This window comes from Canis lupus, chromosome X (genome assembly GCF_003254725.2).
Source record: "Canis lupus dingo isolate Sandy chromosome X, ASM325472v2, whole genome shotgun sequence".
NCBI classification, from domain to species: Eukaryota; Metazoa; Chordata; class Mammalia; order Carnivora; family Canidae; genus Canis; species Canis lupus.
The window spans coordinates 60354821-60374740 of NC_064281.1; the positions used below are offsets into that span (position 1 = coordinate 60354821).

The 19920-nt window shown below is 38.5% G+C and overlaps 1 protein-coding gene across 13 annotated transcripts in view; it reads left to right on the top strand.

Moving 5' to 3' along the window:
• The window catches only part of ATP7A (ATPase copper transporting alpha), a 154045-nt gene extending 135235 nt beyond the window's left edge, over positions 1–18810 (top strand). For 12 of the 13 annotated variants that reach the window (XM_025466244.2, XM_049107383.1, XM_035712174.2 and 9 more), the window contains 5 exons: positions 404–546; positions 10021–10224; positions 10748–10865; positions 14226–14328; positions 14878–18810. In XM_025466244.2, coding sequence (XP_025322029.1) covers positions 404–546; positions 10021–10224; positions 10748–10865; positions 14226–14328; positions 14878–15154 — 845 coding nt within the window. In that variant the 3' untranslated portion in view covers positions 15155–18810. The remainder of the gene's footprint in view (positions 1–403; positions 547–10020; positions 10225–10747; positions 10866–14225; positions 14329–14877) is intronic. The other variant, XM_049107385.1, reaches the window with a different exon arrangement.
• The last annotated feature ends 1110 nt before the right edge of the window (positions 18811–19920 follow it).

A 19920-nucleotide genomic window follows, 5' to 3' on the forward strand; every position in this document is an offset into this window, starting at 1 on the left:
CCTTCACCTTAAAAAGAAAAAGAAAGTATTAGTTTTCAGTGTCATTTGCCTTAAAATGAACTACAGTGCTAGGAACTATCACTGTTGATAGGTGCTATCAACCAATACTTCTCAAAGGAAAGAAAATGAGTCTTTTAGTATCCTATGAGGTCTCTTTTCATTTTCTAATTACTACTTTCATTAGTAATCGGTACCTCATTCTGTGAAAGTTTCATAACTAAATTTGGAGGTTGTCACAGATTTTGTGGAATACAGCCTGTGTGGGTTTGGAAACATTTTGAATTAAGCTAAGGCCTGAATAACTTTGCTTAACAAAATTAATTTCTTTCTTAAATTTTAAGTTAGAATATTATTCCTACTTCCATCATATTCCAAACTCTTATTTTCTGGTGTTCCTGTTTAGATGAGCTGTGTGGTTTAATAGCTATTGCTGATACAGTGAAGCCTGAAGCAGAATTGGCTGTCCATATTTTGAAATCTATGGGCTTAGAAGTAGTTCTGATGACTGGAGACAACAGCAGAACAGCTAGATCTATTGCTTCTCAGGTAATTGGTTTACTTAGTTGTTGGGGTGAAGGGTATGTGTAACTTCTACTTCTGTCATATACAGTTTTTTTCTTGCTTTCAAGTGCTAAAGATTCACGTTACCTATTATTTTCCTGTATCACTGAGTACTGATATCTGGTTCTTTGAAGAACAGTAGGCATGCTGTATGGGAAGGACTTTGGACTTTGTGTGTTACTATTATAACTAAAGAAACATTTACTTAATTCATGAAATACTTCAGTTACACCATACACCAGTGTCTGTTGATACTTCCTTTGAAATGTTGCTCATATTCTTTATCAGTGCTGCAAGCCTAAGCCAGGCTCTCAGATACCCAATCTCTCATGCCTAAATTACAGCAAGAGCTCCAGGCACTTTCCATCCTGAACATCACTGGTGGAACCATCACCTAATGTACCACTTTGACATATTTTTCTGCTACTGACCCCCTACATTTGCCTTACCTACAGAACTTTTCTCATATTAGTCTTTTCTACTTCAAAATGCCTTCTTCCTCCTCAACTAAATAACACAGTAATATATGAATACATTCTTATATAAAAAATGCAGAAGGATATAAAGTAAAAAGTTTAAGTCATCTTTCTCCCAATCTCCCTGTCCAGTCTTATTTCCAATATTTCGTATGCATGTGTGTTCACATACAAATGTATATTCTGATATTTTCTACATAAATTACATCTTTTTTCTATAGATTGTTTACTCAGCAGTTTTCTTTTTTTATATAACAACATATATGCTTTGGAACTTTGTCCATACCTGAACATACAAAGTTATTTTATTCTTTCAACATTACTACATGGAATTCTATAGTATGGATATATAATAATTTACTTAAACATTCCTCTAATGATGGATATTTAGGTGGTTTTGAAGATTTTGTTACAAACAGATAATGATGTACATCCTTGGACATATATCTTTTTTTAAGGGGGAGGATTTCACAGTGCTTTCATTTTTTATTTTTTAACATTTTATTTTAGTTCCAGTATAGTTAACATGCAGTGTTATATTAGACTCAAATGTACAATGTAGTGATTCAATAGTTCTATACATTACTCAGCACTCATCATGGTAAGTATACTCCTAATCCCCTTCACCTAATTTTATCCGTACTCCCACCTAACTCCCCGCTAGTAACCATCAATTTGTTCTCTATAGTAAAGAGCCTGGTTTTTGGCTTGTCTCTGTCTTTCCTTGTTCATTTGCTTTTGTTTCTTAAATTCCACATAGGAGTGAAATCATATGGTATTTGTTTTTCTCTGACCGACTTATTTCACTTAACATAATAGTCTCTAACTCCATGTACATCATTGCAAATGGCAAGAGTTCATTCTTTTTTAAGGCTGCATAATGTTCCATTGTATTTATATATACTACATATCCTTTATCCATTCATCTACCAGTGGACACTGGGCAGCTTCCATATCTTGGTTATTATAAATAATGCTACAATAAACATAGCACTGCATATATCTTTTTGTTTTTTAATAATAAATTTATTTTTTATTGGTGTTCAGTTTGCCAGCATACAGAATAACACCCAGTGCTCATCCCATCAAGTGCCCCCCTCAGTGCCTGTCACCCATTCACCCCCACCCCCCACCTTTCTCCCCTTCCACCACCCCTAGTTCGTTTCCCAGAGTTAGGAGTCTATGTTCTGTCTCCCTTTCTGATATTTCCTACCCATTTCTTCTCCCTTCCCTTCTATTCCCTTTCACTATTATTTATATTCCCCAAATGAATGAGAACATATAATGTTTGTCCTTCTCCGATTGACTCATTTCACTCAGCATATATTTTTTTGAATTAGTGTTTTCACATTCTTTGTGTGAATACCCAATAGTAGAATTACTGGATCACATAGTAATTCTATTTTTATTTATTTAAGGAACTTCCATACTGTCTTCCACAGTGGCTGTACCAGTTTGTATTCCCACCAACAGTGCACAAGCGTTCCCTTTTTTCTACATCTTCACCTGCACCTGTTTCTCGAGTTTATTTTAGCCATTCTGACAGATGTGAGGTGATATCTCATTATGGTTTTGATTTGCATTTCCCTGATGAGAAATGTTAGGCATCTTTTCACATGTCTGCTGGCCATCTGTATATCTTCTTTGGAGAAATGTCTGTTCATGTCTTCTGCCCATTTTTAATAGATGTTGAGTTTTGTGTGTTCTTTATATATTTTATATGTATTTATATATTTTGGATACTAACCCTTTGTCAGATATGTCATTTGCAGATATCTTCTCTGTGGACAGATCTGCTGCAAACCTGATCTTCCCTTGTAGGTTAAGGACATTTTTCCCTTCCTACTTTCAGGATTCTTTCCTTGTCTCTGTGTATTTTGTGAATTTGACTACAATATATCTTGGTGTTGGCCAGCGTTTGTTGAGTTTGATGGGAGTTCTCTGTGCCTCTTGGATTTCAATGTCTGTTCCTTTCCCCAGATTAGGGATGTTTTTAGCTGTAATTTGCTCAAATAAACCTTTTACCCTTTTTTCCTTCTCTTCTTTTTCTGGGACAGCTATGATATGAATGTTATTATTCTTTATAGAGTCGCTGAGTTCCTTAAGTTTACATTCCTTATCCAGTATTTTTCTTTCCCTCTTCTTTTCAGCTTCATTATCTTCCATAGTTTTTATCTTCCGTATCACTGATTCATTCCTCTTTTTCATCCATCCTCATTGTCTTTGCATCCAGTTGGTTTTGCATGTCAGTTATTAGCTTTTTAAATTTTGGCCTGACTAGTTTTTCATTCCTTTATCTCTGCAATAAGGATTCCCTAGTGTCTTCTATGCTTTTCTCAAGCCCGGCTAGTATCCTTATGATTATTGTTTTAAATTTTGGCTCAAGTATATTATGTATATCTGTTTTGTTTACATCCCTGGCTGTCACCTCTTCATGTTCTTTCTTTTGTGGTGAATACCTGTCTTGGCATTTTGCCTAGGGCACTGTTTTTTTGGTGTATGTTAGGAAAGCCTGTTATATTTTCTGTTCCTTAGAATAATGGCTATATTAAGAGGCCTGAGGCTTCAGAAAGTGTTTTCCAAGTGTGTACTCTGCTATTGTGTTTTGGATGCTCTTTCTCTCAAGTCAGTCCTCTGCAGAATTTGTCCTTGCCTGCCATGTGAGGTGTTTGGATATTGTCCAGTGTGTGGCATTTTAACAAGGTGTGCTTTGGTCTGCTTGTTAAAATAACATAATCTTATTTCCACTAGAGCTGAAGCTTTGTAGCACTCTATGATCAATATACTTGGTGTGTTCAGTGGGTTTGTGCTGGTCTTCAGGGATAGGGCCCTACTGGGCTGGTTATCAGGCTGACTAGCCCTGGTAAAAATGTACCTGCAGGCACAGGAAGGCAGAACTTGTAAGCGGCTCTACCCAACACTGGGGAGTGCTGTGTTGCTCACTGAAGTCTGTACATGCTGATGTGCTAGGTGGGGATGGCATCACCCTGCCCTGTCCTCCCTAGAGAGGGGAGTTGGCATTCGCTGCTGTTCAGGAATCTCCCACAGAAGAGCGAACAATCTCCCTTCTTGTGTCCCAGGCTTCCATCAGAACCCTGTTTTCATCCTGTCCGTGTCTGATCTGTCTGCCTGCCAGTACTCCTGTGTTTTTATCTCAGGCTTGTGGCTGGATTTCAAAAACTCCAAATTTTAGGGATCCAATACAGCAAGGACCCATGCTGATATTCTGGGGGAGGGTCTCACTATGCTGTAGGTGGTGCCAGTTTGTCCCAGAAAAGCAGTCACATGACCATGTAGGGGCTTGGAGTTTACGTTAAAGCAGAGCCAAAAGCTGGCTTCCGGGTTAGTTGCCTTCAGCAGGTGTCTCTGCTGCTATGCTAAGTAACAGGGTCTCTCAGTGGTGTCTGCTATCTCTTTGGTCCCCTGTGAGGCAGTGCCACCTTTTCCAAATGTACTCCAAGGAGATGAACTGTTTATCTTGTTGTGATCCAGGAGATCCTAATATCATGCTGTCCACTCCCAGGCGTCTGCTCTCTGTCCCCATAGGAATGCCACTAAGCCTGCTAGGCATGACCCCAGTGAAGGCACAGACTGCTAAAATTTTAGACTTTGAGCTCCGATGCTTGTAAAAACTTGTAATAATTAGCCTCTCTCCTTTTCTCAGTCAGTGGTGTTGGGGAAGAGTTTTTCTTGTGCAGTCCCCTGCACACTGCTCTCTCTCTCTCTCTTTCTCTTTTTCTCTTTCCTCTCTGTGTGATCAGGGCTTCCTCCTCTCCATAGTACCCACAGCTCTTTTCTCCCCCAAATCAACTCTCTATAGCTCCTACCTTCCACAATGTGGCTACTTTTCCCCCTCTAGACGTGAAGTTTATTCTTTCAGTCCTCAGATTCATTTCTTGGGTGTTCAGAATGATTTCATATTTATTTAGCTGTGTTTGAGGGACAAGACAAGCATAGGGCCCCCCTCCTACTCCACCATCCTAACTGTAGCCAAGATTTTTCTTCTTGATGTAGGCCTGTTTGCAATAACCTTCCCTTATTTTTTAAAAAATATTTTATTTATTTACTCATGAAAGACACAGAGAGAGAGAGAGGCAGAGACACAGGTAGAGGGAGAAGCAGGCTCCATGCAGGAAGCCTGATGTGGGACTCGATCCCAGGACTCCAGGATCATGCCCTGAGCCAAAGGCAGATGCTCAACCCCTGAGCCACCCAGGCGTCCCTAACATTCCCTCTTAAAACAGCTTTTGCTGCATCCCAAAGTTTTTGAGCCATTTTGTTTTCATTTTCATTTGTCTCCATGTATGTTTTGATTTCCTCTTCAATTTTGGGATTAGTCCATTCACTGTTTAGCATCTAACCTTCATGTTCTTGTTTTCTTTACAGGTTTTTTTGTTGTGGTTGATTTCTAGCTTTATAGTATTGTGGTTAGAACAGGTGCATGGTATGACTTCAGTCTTTTTGAATTTGTTGAGATTTGTTTTGTGGCCTAATATGTGATCTATTCTGGAGAAAGTTCCATGTGCACATGAAAAGAATGTGTATTTTGCTGTCTTAGGTTGGAATGTTCTGAGTATATCTGTTAAATCTGGCCCATTGTGGGGATGCCTGGATGGCACAGTGGTTGAGCGTTTGCCTTCGGCTCAGGGCGTGATCCCGGGGTCCAGGGACCGAGTCCCATATGGAGTTTCCTTCAGGGAGCTTGCTTATCCCTCTGCCTATGTCTCCGCCTCTCTGTCTCTCATGAATAAATAAATACAATTTTAAAAAAAGATCTGTTTCATTGTGTCCCATTGTGTCCAAAGCCACTGTTTCCTTGTTGAGTTTCTGTTTGAATGATCTATCCATTGATGGCAAGTGGGGTGTTAAAGTCACCTACTATAATTGTATTACTATTGATTACTTTCTTCATGTTTATTCTTAGCTGCTTGATGTATTTGTGTGTTCCCACCCTGGGTGCATAAATATTTACAATTCTTACATCTTGCTGGATTGTTCCTTTTGTGATTATACCTTCTTTGTCTCTTAGTCTATTTTGTCCTATATAAGTATTGCTATCCCGACTTTATTTTCTTTCTTTTTTTTTTTTAAATTTTTTTGTTAATTTTTATTTATTTATGATAGTCACAGAGAGAGAGAGAGAGAGAGAGAGGCAGAGACATAGGCAGAGGGAGAAGCAGGCTCCATGCACCGGGAGCCCGATGTGGGACTCGATCCCGGGTCTCCAGGATCGTGCCCTGGGCCAAAGGCAGGCGCCAAACCACTGCGCCACCCAGGGATCCCCCGACTTTATTTTCATTTCCTTTTTTATGATAAATGTGTTTCCATACCTTCACTTTCGATCTGCATATGTCTTTAGGTCTGAAATGAGTCTTGCTTTTTTATCCAGTCACCCAGTATCTTTTGATTGAAATGTTTAGTCCATTTACATTCAAAGTACATACTGATAGTATGGGTTTTTTTTTTTTTGCCATTTTGTTACTTGTTTTATGGTTGTTTGTGTAGTTCTCCTTCTTCTTTCTTGTCTTGCTCTCTTCTCTTATGGTTTGCTGGATTGTTTTAATGATATACTTGGATTCCTTTCCCTTTGTTTCTTGTGTATCTATTACCAGTTTTTGATTTGTGATTGCCATTAGGTTTATATATAACATCTTATAGCAATCTGTATTAAGTTGATGGTCACTTAAGTTTGAAGCCAGTTTTTTACTCCTCTCCCCTATTTTTTTAGGTATGTGGTGTCACACTTTACGTCCTTTGATTTTGTGAATCTCTTAGCTGACTTTTATAGATATATTTAATTTTAGCTTTTGTGCTTCCTACTTCTTACTTCTACTTACAGTCTTTCCTTTTTTTTTTTAAACAGCAGTCTTTCTTTTTCACTCAATGAGTCCACTGTAACATTTCTCGTAAAGCTAGATTAGTGGTGATGAATTCCTTTAACTTTTGGGGGGAACTCTTTATTTTTCCTTTTATTCTGAATGATAGCATTGCTGAAGAAAGTATTCTTGGTTGTAGGTTTTTTCCTTTAGTACTTTGATTGTGTCATTCCAGTCCCTTCTGTCCTGCAAAGTTTCTTCTGAAATATCTTCTGGTATTTATGGTATGGGGTAGTCTTATGGGGTTCCTCTTGCATGTACCTGATTTCTTTTCTCTTGCCTTTCTTTTCTTTTTTTCCTTTCTTTCTTCTGAGAAAGCGAGCATGAGTAGAGGGAGGGAGGGCAGAGGGGGAGTGAGAGAGAGAGAATCTTAAGCAGGCTCCATGCTGAGTGCAGAGCCTTATATGGGGCTTGATCTCATGACCCTGAGATCATGACCTGAGCCAAAATAAAGAATCAGATGCTTGACTGAGCCACTCAGGCTCCCCTTTCTCTCTTGCTGCTTTTATTTTTAATTTTTTTGTAAAAGATTTGTTATTATTATTTTTTAATAGAGAGAGAGAGAGCACACACAAGCAGGGGGAGTGGCAGGCAGAGGCAGAGGGAGAAGCAGGCTCCCACTGAGCAGAAAGCCCGATGTGGGGCTTGATCCCAGGATCCTGGGATCATGACCTGAGTTGAAAGTAGATGCTTAACCAACTGAGCCACCCAGGTGCCCCTCTCTTGCTGCTTTTAAAATTTTCTCATTATCACCTCTTTTTACCATTTTAAATACTGTGTGTCTTAGTGTGAACCTCTTTGGGTCAATTTTGTTGGGAGTTTTTGTGCCTTCTGGATCTGGATTTCTATTTCCTTCCACTGATTAGAGAAGTTTTCAGCTATTATTTCTTCAAATAAATTTTCTGCCCCATTTTCCCTTTCTTGTCTTTCTGGGATTCCTATAATGTCAATGTTATTACTCTTGATAGTGTTGCTATGTTACCTTAGTCTACTTTCATTTTTGTTATTATTTTTCTCTCTCTGGTTCAGGTTGATTGCTTTCCATTACTCTCTCCTCCAGGTTGTTGATCTATTCTTCTGTTTCCTCTAGTCTCCTGTTTATTCTCTCTAATATATTTTTAATTTCAGCTATCAAGTTCTTCATCTCTACTTTTTTATGCTTTCTGTCTCTTTTTTGATGGTAACATTGAAGTCTCCATTGTTTTTCTTAAGTCGAGGGAGTATCCTTATGACCATTACTATGACCTTATGACCATTATCTATCAGACATATTTACTTATTTTCGTTTCATTCAGCTCTCTTGCTATGATTTTGTCCTGTTCTTTCACTTGGGACATATTCCTTTATCTCCTCTTTCTAAGTTTCTGTGTCTGTTTCCATGTGTTAGAAAAGTCAGCTGCAGTTCCTGCTCTTGAAACTAGTGTCCTTATGAAGGAGAGTCCTTTACTACCCTGTAGTACAGTCTCCTCTGTTCACTAGATCCTGGCAGTTTACTGGTGTCTCCTATGTGTGTTGCATGCACTGGACTATTTTGGCTGAGCCACATTTTGCCTTCAGTTCAGTTGTCTACACTGTCTCTCTTTGCCTGTTGGCAGCAAGGTTTGGTCCCGGTGGTGTTAGTGGACCATTCTGGGGCCATCTTGAGCATGAATTGAGTCAGACCAGGTATTTGCAAGAGATTCAGTAGCACCAAACTATAGAGTACTCTACCTGTGTTGTCCCCTGAGAAGCTTTCTTTGGTGAGTAGAGCGTGCCATCAGACCCAATATCTACCTCCACCACACTGTTGGGGCCCCAGGTGGACTTGTGTGTATGATTATATTTCCCTCTGCATGGGGCTAGAGCCACTTTGTAGTGGTTCTGACCCCTGTCAGGGCTGCTTGTACACTGCCAGGCTTGTGGCACCGTTTTGGATGGGCTCTGTCCAAGGGGAGGGGGCAGGTCCACAGGAGAAAGTGTGGTCAGGGCATGGGGTTCCAGCAAGGTCTGTACTGGCCTGCTATGGGAGGGGACCTGTAGTCATCAGGGAAAACCGCTGAGTCTGGCTGGGTTGGAAGGGGTGGATCTGTAGAATTGCGTGGCAGCAGGGCACACTGTTAGTAATCTATGTGGAGAGAGTTGGAACTATGTTAGTTACCACAGGTATTGGTGTATGTAGGCTGGGGGCAGGGGAGAAAAATGCTACCTGCCAGTTCTTTGGTTCTTGGAGAAGTCTCCCAAAGATCCCTGCCCCTACTGAACACACTCTGAAATTAGTAAACAAATCTCCCTCCTGTATACCCCAGGCATTTTTCAAACTGCTGCTTCTATGCTATAGAAGCTGTTTGTTGTGCTAAGTGAGGAGAGAGGAGGAGGGACTGAATTTCTTATTATCCTCTGGCTCTCCCAGAGCTGAACCAGCTGATTTTTAAAGTTCCAGGTGTTAAGCCCCATTGATTGTAAGAACTCACAAAGTAGGCCCCTCTGGTTCTCAAAGCCAAATTCTATGTGGACTTGCCTTCCCTGTGCAGGCCCCTGTACCTGGGGCACCCAGTGTAGGGATCTGTTCCTCTCCCCTCTCCAGGCCCATCACATTCTTCCTTCCCACAGACTTCCCCATGAGTCCACCTGGCTCCAGACCGTGTCTTCCCTTCCACACCTTCCTCAACATGGCCTCTTTTGTATACCTAACTGTAGATAGTCTATTCCGCCTGTCCTTAGACCATTCTCTGGGCCATTCATACTGACATGGGTGCATCCAGTTACATCTATGGGATGAGGTGAACCCAGGATCTCCCCACTTTGCCATCTTTCCTGGAAGTCAAACATGCATCTTTTTATACTTGTATAATTATGTCCAGAATATGGCTGGAAGTGGAATTGCTCAATCAAATGATGTGTGCACTTTGATAGATCCTGCCAAATGCTCTCCAAAAAGACAATAACAGTTTACATGTCCACTGAAAGTGTATAAGAGCTCATTTCTCCATATCCTTACTATCACTGGATATTATCAATTTTTAAAATTTTGGACATCTGATGGGTGGAAAAATGATGCTTATTATTGCTGTGTTGTATTTGAGGTCCTAGTAATATTTATTGAAATGAATTTATTTTTCCTCACGTAGGTTGGCATCACAAAGGTGTTTGCTGAAGTTCTTCCTTCTCATAAGGTAGCTAAGGTGAAGCAACTTCAGGAAGAAGGGAAATGGGTTGCAATGGTAGGAGATGGAATCAATGACTCTCCAGCTCTGGCTATGGCTAATGTAGGAATTGCCATTGGCACAGGTACAGATGTAGCCCTTGAAGCAGCTGATGTGGTTTTGATAAGGGTAAGTCCTGTGTCCTGAATGTTGAGGTCTGTGACACTGCTCCACATGGTCAGAGATAATGTTGTAAAGTATATTGAGTAGAACAGTTCTTTCCTTCTAATTCACATGCTCCCAGCCTTTGATATTAGGAGAATTCAAGGTGGGAGTATGAGAAGTCATTCTAATTACTTCCAGACTTTTTCAATCCAGCAAAGCAAATGAGAATTCCAAGCTTCTGAAGTATAGAATAAGATTGGAATATACTTTATAAAAAATCATCTTCAACAACACTTGCTGAGATGATTTTAAGTGATGTAATCTACATACCAGCATATAACCCCAAAAATGTTTTCTAGACCTCTGAGAAAATTCCTGAAAAACATTTTCCAAGGCTGACTGAAATTTTTAGCAATATTTGAGATTTATAGTTAATTCATATTACCCACCCTCAGGTTCACATCACCTTCAAAATCACAGTATCAAATACAAAAGTACTTATTAAGTTAGAGTCTCTCACTAATATCACAAATTTTTCTGTTCTCAGAATGATCTTCTGGATGTAGTGGCAAGTATTGACTTATCAAGGAAGACAGTCAAGAGGATTCGGATAAATTTTGTTTTCGCTCTCATTTATAATCTAGTTGGAATTCCCATAGCTGCTGGTATGTGACTATTGGCTAGTATTACTTTTTCCTCTGAAATCATTAGAGATCTATCATATTGGAAGTTTTAATCTTATTATTTGCTTCAAGCTCAGTTTTTATATGTAGTCTGCTGGTATGGTGAAAGACCAAAAATTGTACAGGTACCTGGGTGGCTCAGCCAGTTAAGTGTCTGCCTTAGGCTCCGGTCATGATCCCAGGGTCCTGGGATCGAGCCCCACGTTGGACTCCTTGTTCAGCAGGGAGCCTGCTTCTCCCTATCCCTCTGCCTGCTGCTCCCCCTGCTTGTGCTGTCTCTCTGTCAAGTAAATAAATACAGTCTTTAAAAAAATAAAATCAATAATTGTAATTTTGAGCAATGTTCATTATGGCATAAAATGTATAAGGATTCTGATAGGTTTATTTTAATTTACTTTCTTTTCCCCTCCAGTTTTATATTTTGAGAAATTTCAAAGCTATGTATAACAAGGAAAAAAGGTACAATGAAAATCTGTATAGTCTTTATTTAGATTCACCAATTACTAATACTTTGCCACATTATTTCATCTCTTTCTCCATATGCTATCACTAATTTATTTATTTATCTTTTGATGAAGAGAACAAATTTACTTTTATAGATTTACTTAGAAAGAGAGAGAGAGAGAGAAAGCTCATGAGTGGGGGAGGGGCAAAGAGAGAGGGAGAGAGAATCTATAGTGGACTCCCGCTAAGCATAGAGCCCAAAACGAGGCTCAATCTCAATGAGATCATGACCTGAGCTGAAATCAAGAGTCAAATGCTTAACAGAATTTACTTTTAATCTTACTGTGTAAGCATTTTAGTGTATTTGCTTCCAGTCTTTTTTTTACTTTGCATCAGTGTTTTTTTTTTTTTTTTTTTTTTTTCTGCTACTACAACTTTTTTTTTTTTTTTTTTTTTCCTTTTTTTTTTTTTTTTTTTTTTATTGGTGTTCAATTTACTAACATACAGAATAACACCCAGTGCCCGTCACCCATTCACTCCCACCCCCCGCCCTCCTCCCCTTCTACCACCCCTAGTTCGTTTCCCAGAGTTAGCAGTCTTTATGTTCTGTCTCCCTTTCTGATATTTCCCACACATTTCTTCTCCCTTCCCTTATTTTCCCTTTCACTATTATTTATATTCCCCAAATGAATGAGAACATATAATGTTTGTCCTTCTCCGACTGACTTACTTCACTCAGCATAATACCCTCCAGTTCCATCCACGTTGAAGCAAATGGTGGGTATTTGTCATTTCTAATAGCTGAGTAATATTCCATTGTATACATAAACCACATCTTCTTTATCCATTCATCTTTCGTTGGACACCGAGGCTCCTTCCACAGTTTGGCTATCGTGGCCATTGCTGCTAGAAACATCGGGGTGCAGGTGTCCCAGCGTTTCATTGCATTTGTATCTTTGGGGTAAATCCCCAACAGTGCAATTGCTGGGTCGTAGGGCAGGTATATTTTTAACTGTTTGAGGAACCTCCACACAGTTTTCCACAGTGGCTGCACCAGTTCACATTCCCACCAACAGTGTAAGAGGGTTCCCTTTTCTCCACATCCTCTCCAACATTTGTTGTTTCCTGCCTTGTTAATTTTTCCCATTCTCACTGGTGTGAGGTGGTATCTCATTGTGGTTTTGATTTGTATTTCCCTGATGGCAAGTGATGCAGAGCATTTTCTCATGTGCATGTTGGCCATGTCTACAGTGTTTTTGTTTTCTTACATAGTTATAGCATATGGGGAATTGTTTGCTCTTCACTTTATATTCTAATAGCCAACAGGATTTTTTTAACAGGGTTTTTTATGTGTGTTCCAGGAGAGAGAGAGAGACAGAGAGGGAGGGAGATGGAGGGGGGGAGAAAAGAGGAGGAGAAAAAGAGAGGGAGGGAGATTGATGGAGCGAATAAAGGAATATGACCAAGAAAAAACAATTTAGAATTTTTAAATAAACACTTGAAAATGTCCTGTACTTAGGGATTTGGTAGGAAAAGTAATACATTGTAATTTTTTATTTAAATTTTTTTTAAAAATTTTATTTATTTATGATAGTCACAGAGAGAGAGAGAGGCAGAGACACAGGCAGAGGGAGAAGCAGGCTCCATGCACCGGGAGCCCGACGTGGGATTCGATCCCGGGTCTCCAGGATCGCGCCCTGGGCCAAAGGCAGGCGCCAAACCGCTGCGCCACCCAGGGATCCCCATTGTAATTTTTTAGAGAGAGAGAGAGAGAGAGAGAGAGAGAAAGAGAAAGAGAATGCAGGGGGAGGGGCAGAAGGAAAGGGAGAGAGAGAATCTTAAGCAGGCTCCATGTCCAATGCAGAACCTGATGTGGGACTGATCTCATGATCCTGAGATCCTGAGATCATGACCTGAGCTGAAACCAAGAATCGTATGCTTAACCAACTGAGCTACCCAGGCGCCCCAGGAGTTAGTAATAACAGAAGAGAAATAGTTATCACTTTCTCATGTTCTCTCTGGTTTGAGAGCCAAAGAAGGACGTGAAATGATGTTAGAACAATTACAAACCTGTTTATAAACAAGGACACAAATGCTGAGGGAACAAAAAATAAAAGAATAGTCAAAATCCAGAAAGATTAATTCATGTAGCAAATGATTTTTTAAAAAATTATGTAAGTAGGGGCAGAGTAGAAAAAAATTATGCAAGTAATATATGATCATTATAGAAAAATGAAAAATATAGATAAGCACATAAAAAGTTAGAAGACAGTAAGTCTATCTTATTCCTATCATATAAGCCAAATGTTCAAATATCTATCAAAACCAAGTGTGGAGGGGCGCCTGGATGGCTCAGTCAATTGGGCATCCAAATTATGATTTTGGCTCAGATCATGATCTAAGGGTCCTGGGATCAAGCCCTGTGTTGGGCTCCCCGCTCAATGAGGGGTCTGCTTCTCTCCCTTTGTTCCTCCCCCCACTCATGCACTCACTCTTGCTCTCTCAAATAAATAAAGTCTTTTTAAAAATAGTGGATGAGTTTGTAGAACATGAATTCATACACTATTGGTGGGATTATGATCTGGTCCAAAGCACTTTGGAGAACAACTGACAGATATCCACCTAAAGTAGAAGATGTGCCCATGTTATAATCCAGTTTCACCTCTGGTATGTACCCTGGAGAAATTCTCAAACACATGCACAGGGAGACATGTACAAGAAATGTTCACAGCAACACTCTATCCTCCTGTTGGTGGAGATTTATGTGACTGCTGATTTTTCACTTATAAAGTGCTGAATAACTATCAAACAAGGAAATTATTTGTATCTATGTATTAGAAAAACATTAACAATCTGTTTAGTACTGTCTGCTCTAACTAATCCAAACTTGTTTCCTAGGAGTTTTTATGCCTATTGGTTTGGTTTTGCAGCCCTGGATGGGATCTGCTGCAATGGCTGCTTCATCTGTTTCAGTAGTACTTTCTTCTCTCTTCCTTAAACTGTAAGTATGATGGCTTGCTCATGTTCGCATTTTATATTCCTTTTATCATCCACAGTCGGTCTTGGTAGGTCTTATTCTTGTGTGATAGGCCCAAACTGTTCTTAATAATGAATGTTAGTGGGCAGCCCTGGTGGCTCAGCGCCACCTTCAGCCCAGGGTGTGATCCTGGAGACCCAGGATCGAGTCCCACGTCAGGCTCCCTGCATGGAGCCTGCTTCTTCCTCTGCCTGTGTCTCTGCCTCTCTCTCTTTCTCGTGTCTCTCATGAATAAATAAATAAAATCTTTAAAAAAATAATGAATGTTAGCTATGTAATTATCATCTTATGTAGTCTCTACCTAGCTCTGAGTGTGGTAAGAATGTAATGCATTGGCTCTGAGAAGTAAAATTTCTGATTGTGTGACTCCATAAAATTTTTTTGAGCTACTTTCCTAACAGGAACCACCTTTGTAGATTTCATACCAGGCAAATATATTTCCAGTTTTGAATATAACAAGTTTCTAGTTCACATTTGGTTATTTCAAACTAGTGTACCTTTGTATATGTTCAGTTACAGAAAACCAACTTATGAGAATTATGAACTGCATGCGCGAAGCCAGATGGGACAGAAAAGGCCTTCGGAAATCAGCGTTCATGTTGGAATAGATGATACATCAAGAAATTCTCCTAAACTGGGTTTGCTGGACCGGATTGTTAATTACAGCAGAGCCTCCATAAATTCACTACTGTCTGATAAACGGTCCCTAAATAGCATTGGTACCAGTGAACCTGACAAGCATTCACTTCTGGTGGGAGACTACAGGGAAGATGATGACACCACATTGTAACAGGCCATCCAGCTGATGATGTTATGCACTGATACAGCATTAATGATGTCTTCTTAACTTTTCAAAATATTGTGGAAGGATTTTCCATTGGTCTCATGCCCTTATGTTAGGGAATCTATCTGACTTGCATTTGTCTAATGGCAAAAATATTGTTTTTCAGAGCATTGGCTCTTAACCTAGCTTTATTTAAAGTGAATTTCCAATTCTTTTTATTTTCACTAGAAACAGAGAATGTAGGCCAGTAAGATTTACAACAAGCCCTACAATTGAAGATTGCTGAATTGCTGCTAAAGTGATAGATACTTTTTTATTTGACCAAAAAGAAAAGGCTCAAGAAAAAGGATACTTAAAAGTTTGAAGATCTGAGAGCATGATCTTGAGGACATTCTTGAGCTCTCATCCCTGCCAGGTTGGGGAACAAGGGCTTTTAAAACACTGTATAAAGCATGTGGTTTTAGAAGGAAAACAGTAGAAACTGTTTAAAAATAGATGTGCCTTATTTATTAGTGGCTTTTTCCCCCCTTATTCTCCCCGCATCTTTGTCTTTGTGGTTGCTTTCTTAGATGCACCAGTAGTTTTTTGTTGTTGTTGTTCTTTCAAGTGAGCTAAGTGTAGGCGATTTTTGATTGATAAAAATAACTGACAACTTTTCCAATATCTTTTTCCTTTGTCTTGTAGCCCCCAAAAACCTTGAGGGTCCATAGGGTTCCCTGTTTCCGATCTTTCCATTCCTGTAAAAAATACATCAGATTTTTCTTTCATTGACTCCCTAGCTCTGTACAGACTTTCAATTTGTGGGACGCCTGGGTGGCTCAGTGGCTGAGCATCTGCCTATGGCTCAGGTCGTGACCCCAGAGTCCCATGTTGGGCTCCCTGCAGGGAGCCTGCTCCTCCCTGCCTGTGTCTCTGCCTCTCTCTTTCTGTGTCTGTCATGAATAAATAAATAAAATCTTTAAAAAAAAACCCTTTCAATTCGCTCCTGCTGAGTTCCACTATAAATTGTTCTTAGTCTTTTCAGCCTTAGTCCAAAAACTTAAGATTTTGAGCCTCTTCTGCAGTTGACTTTTTCAAAGATTAACAGTACCATCTTTAACCTATACGGGTCCTATGTAGTTACCTGGATTCACTAAATGTGTCCTTTTTTGGAGAGAATATAAGACTTTAGCTGGTATATATAATTTAATAGATTTTAATTATATTTTAGTATTTTAGATTACTTCTCAAAATGACTTTAAAATACTGCTATTACACAAAGCCGCATTTACCAAAAAAATACAATAAGTTGTACTACAGAAATGAAAATCTCCCTAGGTTGTGATACCTTTTAGCCAAATCTATACTTTTCTCTAGTTTAAAGCATTTGCCCTCACTAGTTAGCATAGTTCACAAATTCAGGGGCTGTTCTCAGTGCCATATAGAGTTAGAAATAATCCCCCTGAGTGCCTAGGAGTTAATACACTGCTCAGAGATCTGGTATTTGTATCACTATTGAAATTCTTCATTAATTGCCAGATAGATCTCATATATAGAATATGGAAGTGAAAATAAATAAATACCTAATATTTTGTTCTCATTGCCATACGTAAAGCTGTTAGCATGATGCCTAGCACCTAGGACTTGTACTCAGTAAATGTTAGTTCTTTTCTCCCCTTGAGATCTGTAATCAATATTAATAATCAATTTTTTTAGGACAGAGTCTACAATCAGGTGGGAGTGGGGGGATGGGTTTCTTCCTCTCCTACTTCCTTTTTCTTTTATCCTTTCATACACTCACAAAAAAAGTTTACAACATATTCTATGTTAGCTTTTCAGATTTGGGGAAAAATCTCATTTTTATCTCAACTATCTTAGAGAATTGAAACTATTGATGAAGGTGCTATTAATCTAGAAAGGCAAACCCATTTTAATGAAATATGGATGCGTTTGTATGTCTAGGGTCTTTAAACACTTACGCCATCTTCCATGCTTCCACTTTGAATTTTAATATTTGTTTTTTATTTTAACTCTAGTGGTTCCTCATACCACAACCTATTTCTTCTAGAAGAAAGAGCTAATATGACAAATGTACAATAGACTCTTGAAAAAAGAAGCACCTCTCCTTCTCCCTTACTCTTTCTCTGTCTTTGAAACACTTGAACATAGCCAGTTACTACTTTTATTTCTATGTGTGTTTTTGAGTTGTCCTTTTGTCCTCCACTTGCCAAGGGACCCACATGTCCTAGGACAGTGAGAAGAGCACCCTATAATCTGGGAAAAATCAAGGATTTAATTTCAACCCTTACTATCAGAACAGAAAACATGTTGTTTAGAAAGAATCCTATTTTAAATATCTGTAACCACGTTTGAATTCTCTACCCCAAGTCTCTTTTGTAATCCTGAACTCCCATTAGCTTCATAGAGCAGCTGTATTCCCAGGGGAGAAAGATGAATCTGGATCAAAAACATTGCTTTCAGTTAATAACTAGCTTTAAATAACTAGTGACTAGTGAGAACAAATGTTATAAATAGATATGTGTGTATGTACACATACATGTTTACCATATAGAAGGAAAATGGATTTATATCTGAATTTGATTTTTGAATATTTGAAGTTCTTTATTTGTTGTTCCTTTATCACTCTTCTGTATTCACTCAGTAACCATGCCCTCAGTCTGAAGATAAAAAGGATGTTTTGATATCCAGTTCTGGTTCTGACTCAACTATGGGGCACCTTTTATCTTGAATATCCAAAGATGCCTTTTGAATTTCAAAGGTTAAAACACAACTAGGATAGTTAGTTTCGTAGTCTAAAGAAGTATGTTATCAGTTGTGAAAATAGAGATGTTCTTTTTCCTAGCTTAGTATCAGCATTTTAGGGTGTTAAATTTGATGCCTTGTGAACAAAAAATTTTACGTTGTGCTTTAACTTTGTACAAGTTTTTTCTTTTTTCAAATGTTTTCTTTCTTCAGAATGCTTAAAATAGCACTGTAGACAAAGTGTTTCCGAAAATTTAAGTGTGCATATCTTTTATGTACACAGCTTAAAATCAAAAATGTATGTTCTTTGAGACTTTTTTCCCATTTCTGGTGAATCTTGCTTTAAAATTATTTTTTCTTAATATTTATTCTACTCTATTTTGTTATTTTCTTTGGGTGAGGCATCTGGTTATTGGTTATTTTAATAAGAATAAAAACATTCCTGGAATCACTCCCTTTGGATTTTTTGCTTGTTTATTTCTTACTTTTCTATACTTAAAAATATTATTTTGACAAATGTACAATAAATATAAATTAAAAATATAAATTCATGCCAAATTACTATTTTTACACTAAGTTGCTATAGTCCCTCCGAAAGTTTATCTAGTATGAATCACCAAATAAACACAAAAGTATGAAATCTTGTTCTTCAATTTAAAGTGCTTCTATAATGGCATTGATAATGGATACCATCAGTAGCCAAAACCAGGTGTCTCAACCTTGTGGTTTTAGTTAAATGTTTAACTAAACATTGTTAAACATTGATTGTTTGGTACCCAACAGAGCAGTGGACAATGTTGTGCAATAATCATCTACTACAGTTAAGATATTTAGTAGTTTGTTTTTCCATAAGCATGTAATTGATTATATTTCTGCCAAGGATGTGCCTTCAAATTTATAATTATAGTATTGCAGAGAAATGTTTTTTGTCAGTGTGTCTTTTGTTAAACCATCCAACTCTTCTTCCAGCAGTCCCAAACTACCCTGGATTAAGTTATGTTTTTTTGACTGTTACTCAATGGTGGGGTAGGATTGGAGGCAGCACTACACATTCACGAAGAGTGGGAGGGAAGAAAACTGTTTTCCTTCACTTCCACTCCACCTGCTATATCATTTAGTGAGGATGAGAAACAATGAGAGGAATATAGTTGTCCTCAAAAGGAATTCTGTAATCTCTAATACATTCTTGATATTGTCTATCCCAAATGAGCTTAATGGAGACAAGAGGTTTTCTTGCATTTGGGGGTCCCTATACAGTGCGGATCCCACCCCAAATATATTCTTATACCAAACACTTTTGTGGGTTAAGGAAAGGGTTTTTAACTTATTGTAAGGAAAAACTCATTTTCATTTCTCTCCCTTAGTCTTGAGACCATTCAGGTTGATGAGATAGGTTTTACTTATATCTGAACATGAGTAAAATCCCTGAACTGGTCAGGGTTTACTGACCCTCAGTGGATTTACTGAACTCAATCCACTGAGCTGGTCACTCTCTCTTCCATTGGTGTCTTGACTAACCTCAGAAGGATGTGCAGGATAGCAATATCCTGGGAAGGTTTCAAAACCTTCCAGACAAAAAAACAAAAAACCAGAAAAGCTTCCTATTGGGGAATGCTTCCTATGTTAGGCATCGACATCCCTGCTAAAAAAAATTTTTTTGAGCTTTTGTCACTTTATTGTTAACCAATGAATGTTATCCAAAATTATAGATGTAATTGTAACTTAATTGTACAACACAAAATTATGCTAATGGTAAAAGCCTGTTGAAATTTACCAAATACTCATTAATATATTTTACATTGCTATATGAACATGTGCTCTCAGTTGCTAATAAGAGTTATAACTGATTTAATCACTATGAAAACCCATATTGCAAATAGTTGTTCCTGTTTAGAAAAATTCACACAGCTTTAAAAATGGATTAAATCCATTTTAATCCTAATCTACAAATAGATTATAAACAGCAAATATAACTGGTAGTTTTTCAACACTGATATCAAACTGATATAGCAATGGTAGTGCACACAATC